Source organism: Camelina sativa, chromosome 1, assembly GCF_000633955.1.
Source record: "Camelina sativa cultivar DH55 chromosome 1, Cs, whole genome shotgun sequence".
NCBI lineage: Eukaryota > Viridiplantae > Streptophyta > Magnoliopsida > Brassicales > Brassicaceae > Camelina > Camelina sativa.
In genome coordinates, this window is record NC_025685.1 from 3,280,037 (window position 1) to 3,288,621 (window position 8,585).

An 8,585-nucleotide genomic window follows, 5' to 3' on the forward strand; every position below is an offset into this window, starting at 1 on the left:
GGGTCCCTATCGTACCTCTCCGGTTTCAACATGCACAAAAGCATCGATCCGTGAAAACCCTTCTAACCCGAGAGTTTCTGCAATCAGCTCAATGCCTTGTTTGCATTTCTCCAAAGCTTCCTTACTGAAACTCACAACTTTAGTCATCAGCTTCTATAATCTTTTTTCTCTCTCTGTTCTCTTGACTAAATCAAACTGATCAAAACCGCACCAAACCAAAGAAACCGATCAATGTCTTATTTTGGTTTTACTTTTTCTATACCCCAAAAACAAAAACGAAACTCACTTTTTGATAATCTTTATACTAACAGTACATTTCAATACAAAACCAACCCTAAGGAACTAAATTTGGTTCTAAATTAATTTATAGTTTCCTCAGACCAAGAGACCTGAAAACCAAAGCCTGGATTTGTTAACTGTGACAAGCATAGCTTTTCTAAAGAACTTCAAAGAGCTTTCCAACAAAGTAAAATGCTCTTTTTCATATACAAATCTATTCCATGTACTTATAATACCCCGATTGAAGCTTTAGACAAACCTCATGATTGTTGGTGGAGGTGGAGTAAGATTTATGCCAGTGCCGCCTATTAAAGATATATTTACATATGCCATAGTAAAGACATTTTAGTACTCTCATAAAAAGTAGAAAGAAGACATGAAGTGGCAAAGAAAGACAAGTGGGAGTACCTTGAAACTTCTCCTCGAGTGACAATATATCGCCACTTTCCTTGACAGTAAGACTAGTACTCAGCGAATGCATTGGCCCACGCTTCCCAATAACACCCACAGTTATCTCAACCCACCGCCTCATACCTTTCCAAGAGAGCTGCTTCTTGGCTTTGTATGAAATTATGATTTCATCGGTTTCAACAAATGGTTCAAAAATCAAGAGCTCTGGAGCAGGATTTGGCATCTCAATCATTCCATGTGTCTACACACACAAAGTTGAGATAGGTTTTTGGATAATCCTACTTTATGAATGGAAGCTTTACGGTTATGCTAATAAAATTATTTTGTTTTGACCTTAGAAAGAGTGTTTGGAGGAATCCTTGGTAGACAATCTTTTAAAGCTTGTACATATACAGCAAGGTCTTCATAGGAACTGCAGGAAAACCCAAATGTTTACTCTCACACACAAAAAATCTTAGTGGTGACTATTGGAAAAATACTTTTGAATACGAGTTACCATAATCTTGCAACACCAGTGGAGCATCCATCCTTTGCTGGTTTAACACATAGTGTGAGACACCGAAACTTGTTGATCAATTCATTCCAAACATTTGGGATGGTCTCATGCATTATATCCTCTGTTCTTTTCACATCTTTGCTTATGATATGAATTCCAAACTCTGAAAGCTAATGATTACGCAAAACACAAAACAAAAAGTAATTTGTTACAATATTACTCACATTTTCAATATATCACCTTGAAGAGTATATTGAATGGTTTCTATACCTGACTAAGAGCCTGAGATGTCGTAACCTTGTCCATGCAAGTCCTTGAGGCTAGTACGCCTGGACCTTTATTTAAGAACAAAAAAGGAAAATTAAACAATTGGGTGAACATATTCTATGTGGGGAAGTAAATAAAAACCCAAAAGGTACATCATAAGTTGCAAGAAACTCCTTCATCCTCCAGCAAGGCCTGTAGGGTACCATCTTCCCCAATTCCCCCATGCACTGCAGTTAGCATTTCAAAAATCTAGTCATAAAAACATTGCATAGTAAGTATATAGCGACTAAGGCAAACAATATAAAACCAAAACTGTTTAAGGGTGAGCTGCATACAGAATGGAAGTGCTTCTGGAGGAGTATATTTCGGCAAACAATATAAAACCAAAACTGTTTCAAGATCCCCAGCTCATGCAACTAGTCTTTCTAATTTAATTTGTTGATAGCTTTCTCTCAAAAAGTCACAATCTTATATTTCCTCATGTTTCATACAAAATTGGAAACATTGTAGTCTCTCAGTTATTAGACTAACCTCCGATGAAAATAGTTGCTTGAGCTTCCTTGGCAAGCTTGATCCACTCTTTCAACGAGAATTTTCTGGGTAGATCGTCTGTTATATCAAACCCTGCAAACCAGCTTTGATTCCCCAAACCATCCATAAGATCCTCCATCACTTGCTTCTGCAGCAAAGATGTAAATAGAGCCCGATCAGGCTCGATAGCTTCTAAGCATGCTGCAAGAACTTCCTCAGCAGTGTGCCTAGCACAACTGAATAGCTGAGAACAAAGAAACTCATTAATGATGTTGACGGATATAGCATTAAAAATGAGAAATTTCAAAAAATTTCATACATCCATATAAATGTTATACCATTTTTTCCCCTCTATCGTATGGGAGGTCAACATTTGTATCTATGGGTAAAGATTGTAAACCTTATTTCAACTCTGAGAATATACTTACGGCAAAGCCCAGACTTCTTTATTGTCCAAGTTTGAAGATGTTCTTGACGAGTTGCTAAGTGAGGGGGAAAGCAAACAGGGAGTTACATTAAGCTGTAAAAACAAGAAGATCATTAGAGTCAGGGCAATATCCTATTGCACCCACAATTTAGCTATTATAGCTTAACGACAATGCACACTGGAATTAATGATTTCATGATATGTATAATTACACCTCAAATGATGTAATGATGCGTTCTTTTAAACTTACATCTACAAATCTTTGCAAATTGATCCAGACATTCGTTCCACTCATGACGGACACCTGCCGCTCTGAAGTATCTCCTCCAAATATGACAAACACTTTCTGGACGTCCCCAGAGATTTCCAGGGTTGTTGAACCTTCGAGTAATTGACTATACCCATTATTATACCAAGAAAGATGGGTAAACCTCGAGCTAGCACGGTGGACGATTGTTCGTAAAATGTTTGAATGAGAAAACCCAACCTGAATGTAAGAATCGATGATCTAAAATCATGTATGGTTAATGCAAACATCTAACCTTAATGTTCGAATGAACTACGCATGAATGAGAATATAAACATAAATGAACAATACATCACAGCTTAAACTTTCCCAGTTTCCCTATTACCTTACAATTTACTTACAAACTATCAATGAGAAGACTAATTGCTGTCCAAAACAAGAAAAAAGATAGTTGGGAAGAAAAATTAAAAGCGTTGCTGCTTATAAAATCATTTCTTAAAGCATCGACAATACTAAGGAAAAATATAGGATAAATGCACACATATTTCACAAAAATATGAGAAAAAGAGTTAAACAGAGTAGAGACAGCACGAAGCACATTTTTCACATAACCATCAATGTACAATATCTTTAATAACCTTAGAAGCCTGCTGGAAGAGAAAGCTAGTTTGTTCCATGCCACTTATCTGTAAAAGCAGTTGAGATATGCATTCACGTGTTACTTCTAAGAACAATGCAATGTATAGTAGCAGCTTGGCGTAAATTTGAAGGTCGTCAAATTTGCAATAGGCTAACCAGGTTGATGTCTGTGCATATAATATCCCCGGACTCGGGTCCTCCAAGCCTTTCACTTGCAGATGATAATAAATTTGAGTTGGAAGCCAGATACCATCCATCAATGCGAGCAAAGTCACGTAGACCAAGCTTTTGAAATATAAGAGATGCCTCTTCACGAATCCTTTTGATAACATGGATAGGGAAACGGGGAGGAGTGTGATAGGTGACCTGTTTCAAATACACTCATTGTGAGGGGAAATAAAGTTCCTAAAATTTAGAACTCGATATGCTGAGAAACCGATAAAATAACCTCTGAAAAATAGAAAGAAAGATATCTTTACCTTTTTGAAATACAGAGTTAAGGTTATAAAAGCAATCAATTCGTTTCAGACACAGCTTTCACTATTGGTTACGGTAATTGCAAGAATCACCTGCTGTGTCGGCAGATACTTTCTCCGATAGTCAAAGATTGCGTCTTCCTTTGGATCACTACTGCCATGAAACTGAAGTTGCACCTGATCACAGGTACATAACAGTAAGAAACTAAACATGATTATTAAGGGAAAGATCTAGTCCATATACATATTACTTTAAATGGATATCTCATGAAGTCATCTGACCTCAATGCACAAATAAGTTAGCCACAAACAATGACATTCAGCAAACTAAAACTGTTCGTCCTGAGATCTGCTTCCTATTTAGTGTAAAAAATAACGGCGGCTAAAGTTTCACTAGTCCAATATTAATATAATTCATGTAGTCGTGGTCCAGATATCAGCTAAGATAGAACCTCAGAGAAAAAAATAAATATATGTGGCACAAGCTTCTGTGAAACTCAGAAAACAAATGAAAATGTAATTACCTCAGTAGGCATCAGTACAACAGGTTGGCAAACAGAACCAGAACCTACATCCAGGACGATGGCAGTGAACTCATATGCATCTTTAATGAACACCTCAACAACAACCCTATCATCAATTCCCTATCCGACAGAAGAAGAATAAAACAAATTGCATGTAAAGATGATATAGTTTGCCAGAGTTTTCCATTCCTTCACTTCCACGTCCCTACTTATATATTGTTCAAGCCTCAAAACAAAGGATACCTCTCGGATATTTCAATAGCCTTTTTAATTGAATCATTTACGCCAATAGCAACTTTGACACCAATACTCGAACCTGCATTAGCTGGTTTGACCTGAAACAGACAGACATGAAGAGAAAAAATAAGTGAAATAAATGAAGGAAATGGGATCTCTAGACAACATTTCTATGACGAGGCTGAGAAATAGCCAGATGCTTACCACGACTTTTCCCATGTTGAGATCCAGCTGGTTATCTGTAAACCATTGTGCTATTTCACTTTCGTCTACGTCAGTTCCCTGAACGACATTTTGTTTATAGGTAATTTATCATTAGCTGAAAATTTGACTGCAATGTTTTGATAAAATTTCTCTGGAAATGAAGTAGAAAATGAATGCAGATAAAGAGACATGTCTAGACAATATACTACCTGCACCAAGTAGTTTGGTACTGTCATGAACCCATAGTCCCTGAGCACCAAAGAGGCTTCATACTGGAATTAGTTCACTGGACTTAATCAGAACTATAACAAATACATATGTAAATGCAAATCTCACAACAAAATGACAGTTAACTAACTTGGATGTAAATGAATATCTGAAAAAATTGTTAATCTAGACTCATTAAACCTTGTCAAAGGCTCGACGACATTCACGGGATCCGGTCCCCACAAATGGAATGTTGTGACTTTCCAACAGGTCCTGGATAGCATTAAATCAACAATATTTAACGTTCCATAGCACTAAGTACTTCCAGGAGAAAATAAACCCCAAACTTTTGTACAAAACAAAAACCTGAATGCCACCATCTTCACCAAATCGACCATGAATTACTGGAAACACAATGTCCACAGCGGAAACAAGATGCTCAGCAAATTCGGATAATGATGAGAATCCCTGTGCAAGACTACAGTACGAAACAAACTAGCCACTCAGCTAATTTGGTCACTATTATTGTTCCTTAACCAAATTTTCACGCCCTTTTTATCATATACCTTACCTCTCCAGCTTGAAATCGAAATCTGCCGGAGTATTCGAGTACAACTGAAATTTTTCACAAACATATAAAAAAAGAATAACAAATACATACAGCAGAAACTTGTCAAAATACACCTAAACAAGAAGCTAGCAAACCTGGGCGGAGGAAATTGCAAAAGCTTTGAGGTCAGGATCTATATAATAGCAGCTCACGCTTATACCATTACCCTGATGACAAACCATCCCAACACAGTCGAAACGCTATCTCAAACTAAACTGACTAATAAAGTACAAATCCAAGCTCAATTACTCAGGAGAAAAGAACCTGAATATGATCGAGAACTGATCTAGCAGAGTTGAGAGAAATCCCGCGCTCCGCCGACGGACCTCCGCAAATGAGTCCCACTTTCAGATTTCTCCTACTCATCTCATCTCCGTCAACGACCGCCTTCGAGACGGTTCGTATAGCCCCGGATCCCCGGTACTTCTTCATCCCCAAAAACCTGCATGTACTTCTGATTTAGCTTCAGTGTTGTCCGTGCCGCCGTCGCTACTTGATTCACGTCATCTTCTCCTCCTCCTATGCCGCTAGTTATCGAGAAACTGACGCCGAACGCCATGGACGCCATCTCTAAATCTCCGTAAAAGCATTCGTCGCAGTCTCGCACGCGGGAGCTTTGCTTTGCACTTGTTTGTATAAAATTGCTTTGACAAAATTACCTAATACTATACTATTATCCCTTGATTGATGATAAGTGAGAACAATCCAAACGCATCTGTACTTGCTTAATGAGTTGTTATTTGGATTATGATAATAATTGGCATTTAGACCAAACGTAGATACGTACGTAGCATGAAAATTGCAATCTAACGGAACCCAACTTATCGAGATCAACTTGAACAAACAACACACAAGTTTTCTATGCATTATCTTTGTAATAAATATCACGAAACTGCAAAAAAAATTTCCACCATTAATTTTTCCATTTTTTTACACATGAAACAAATTAGGAAACGAAAAGACTTAAATAAAGATTAATGAAAAGCAAATCACACACCCAAGAGATGAGAAAATGAAAAGCAAAACAGGGAAACTATTTACAGACACCATTTACGTGCGTTGTTGCATAGCTAGAGACAAGAACTTCTTATTTGCTGAAGCCTCCCTTCTTTTTTAATGTGTTAACTTAGATCTTCTTTTCGACGGAGGCTAACGAATACTATATAAACCACACCCACTTTACCCGACACAAAACCCACCCGACCTGCACTGATTTTTTTTTATGCTTTTCTTTTTATCACAAGAGCAAATGCAAATTGCAACATATTCACTTACGGTTGCGACTCATCTTGCTTGAGTGTTGTCGTGGGTGTATATGGAGACGAATGAGTCAGCAGCTCCAGCTGCTAGCAGGACCTGGTACGGATGAAATGTGAGGCAACTCACTGAACCAATCTTCTGTGCCATGAAGGACGGGTAGTATCGGATTATCCCTAGTTGTTCCCCTTGAAGGCTGAACACTTTAATGAGCTGTTTTGCAGATCCGCTCGCGATGATTGGAGCGTGTCTGTGAACAGCTAAGGCCGTGAGTGAACCCCTGTGTGCATCAATTGTGAGGTATGTGTCCCTTGTTACTCTAAGGTCAAGAAACTGTATGTCACCGGCCTGTGATGCACTCACCACCTGAAAGAAATTAAGAACAGATATTGGCCCCGGGAAAGTGACACAGAATTATCAAACTCTTGAAAATTAAAAACCAAGCCAAGAAGAAACATTTCATACTGGAACCGGTATGTGCTGAAAAATATTGTCTTTTCATTACTTTTTCATACCATATTGAAAAACAGAATGCCCAAGCCTAGTAAAAAAGTAAGAAAAGCTGACAGTTCATAGATAAGTTTTGGTTTGCAACCTTTGCGGGGTCAAGTCCAGGCTGAAAACTGAGTCCAACCACCCTTTCAACTTTCTGATGAGGCCGAGTCGCGCAGACAAGCCTTCAATAGAAGAAATGATATTAAGTTATGTATTCGAAAGGTGGGTCATTTTCAATTATTTGAGGAGTTATATTCAATTTTTCTGTTCAAGAATGAACTATGAAGCAACTTACGGTTCAGGTGATCGAACATCATAGAGTCTCAAAGACCCATCGGCAAAACCAGCAGCAAGTTGACCCCCGTGCACTTGAGAAGCGGACTACAAAGATAACATAAGTAAGCAAAATTTCCATGTTATGTACTTCTCGACCAGTTGGGAAGTATTGTTAGTTTCTTCCTGCTCATTCTAAGTTTGAACAACAATTTGCTAAGAATCAAGACACCTACATAATTTTATTCCATGTAATAACTAAGATCAGCCCAACAGACAACCAATGAACACAAGGCTACATTTCTCTCAGATTAACTATTAAGGTCAGATTCTCTTTCGTTAAGATCCTGGAAAGATCTTTGATCAAGGAAAAGCATGATAACCATGAACTTGCAATACAAACAAAAAGAACTTTAAGGCAATCACTCGGGTATATTACTTCTTGGATTCATCAAACCGATTTAATAGATCATAATAAATTGGTCGCAAAGCATAGCATCCTAGTGCGTTTCTAAGTTGTTAAAAAGAGGGTTGTTCACGCAGACTTACAAGTGCTGTAACTCCACACTCCGAATCAGATGGAATAGATCTGACAAGCTGTTCTTTCTCCAGGTCCCAAAGTGTGACCGTTGACACCTCCCCAGAAGCATACTGTCAAATACCAGTAATCCGTAAATAACAATAAACCAATCTTCGTAACTTGGAAAACAAAGAAGAAACACTGTACATAACGTGATTGAAGTAATAACATACCAGGTAACCAGACTGTTGTTGCCAGTCCACGACTGCGTTCAAGTCACGTGCACCGGGCTTCTGACCCTGGATTGAAGAAAACCCAGTAACAAGCTTTTGTTTACCCTTTGTTGCATAGTTTTTCCATATCCGGACGGACCCATCGCCTACCCAAAATTCGAAAAAGCATGTGTCAGACATAAATGCCATCACTCAACAGCCATATTCAATCAACTTGCAAGCATCTGAAGACTTGGTGGCAAGAGTTGTGAA

At 38.2% G+C, this 8,585-nt stretch overlaps 2 protein-coding genes and 1 pseudogene across 4 annotated transcripts in view; all 3 read right to left on the reverse strand.

Moving 5' to 3' along the window:
* The window catches only part of LOC104703864, a 10,399-nt pseudogene extending 4,131 nt beyond the window's left edge, over positions 1 to 6,268 (reverse strand).
* Positions 6,445 to 8,537, reverse strand: LOC104745944 (regulatory-associated protein of TOR 1-like). 3 transcript variants are annotated; one of them, XM_010467507.2, is made up of 6 exons: positions 8,334 to 8,537; positions 8,130 to 8,231; positions 7,603 to 7,688; positions 7,408 to 7,489; positions 6,831 to 7,178; positions 6,445 to 6,732 (listed from the first exon to the last, which is right to left on the reverse strand). In XM_010467507.2, the coding sequence occupies exons 1-5, from the start codon at positions 8,520 to 8,522 to the stop codon at positions 6,840 to 6,842; spliced, it is 798 nt and encodes a 265-aa protein (XP_010465809.1). In that variant the 5' UTR covers positions 8,523 to 8,537; the 3' UTR covers positions 6,445 to 6,732; positions 6,831 to 6,839. The 3 variants fall into 3 exon arrangements, with proteins under 3 accessions (XP_010465809.1, XP_010465733.1, XP_010465667.1); XM_010467431.2 differs by having other exon boundaries at positions 6,445 to 6,759; XM_010467365.2 differs by having other exon boundaries at positions 6,449 to 7,178.
* Positions 8,543 to 8,585, reverse strand: part of LOC104703872 (regulatory-associated protein of TOR 1-like) — a 14,580-nt gene continuing 14,537 nt past the window's right edge. Inside the window, exon 27 of the mRNA XM_010419964.2 lies at positions 8,543 to 8,557. Coding sequence (XP_010418266.1) covers positions 8,543 to 8,557 — 15 coding nt within the window. The remainder of the gene's footprint in view (positions 8,558 to 8,585) is intronic.

Coding starts and splice junctions, on each gene's coding strand:
- LOC104745944 (XM_010467507.2), bottom strand. CDS start 8,522: ATGGCATTTATGTCTGACACATGCTTTTTCGAATTTTGGGTAGGCGAT. Junction 7,689..8,129: donor AGTGTGGAGTTACAGCACTT/GTAAGTCTGCGT, acceptor TTATCTTTGTAG/TCCGCTTCTCAAGTGCACGG. Junction 7,490..7,602: donor GATGTTCGATCACCTGAACC/GTAAGTTGCTTC, acceptor CTTCTATTGAAG/GCTTGTCTGCGCGACTCGGC.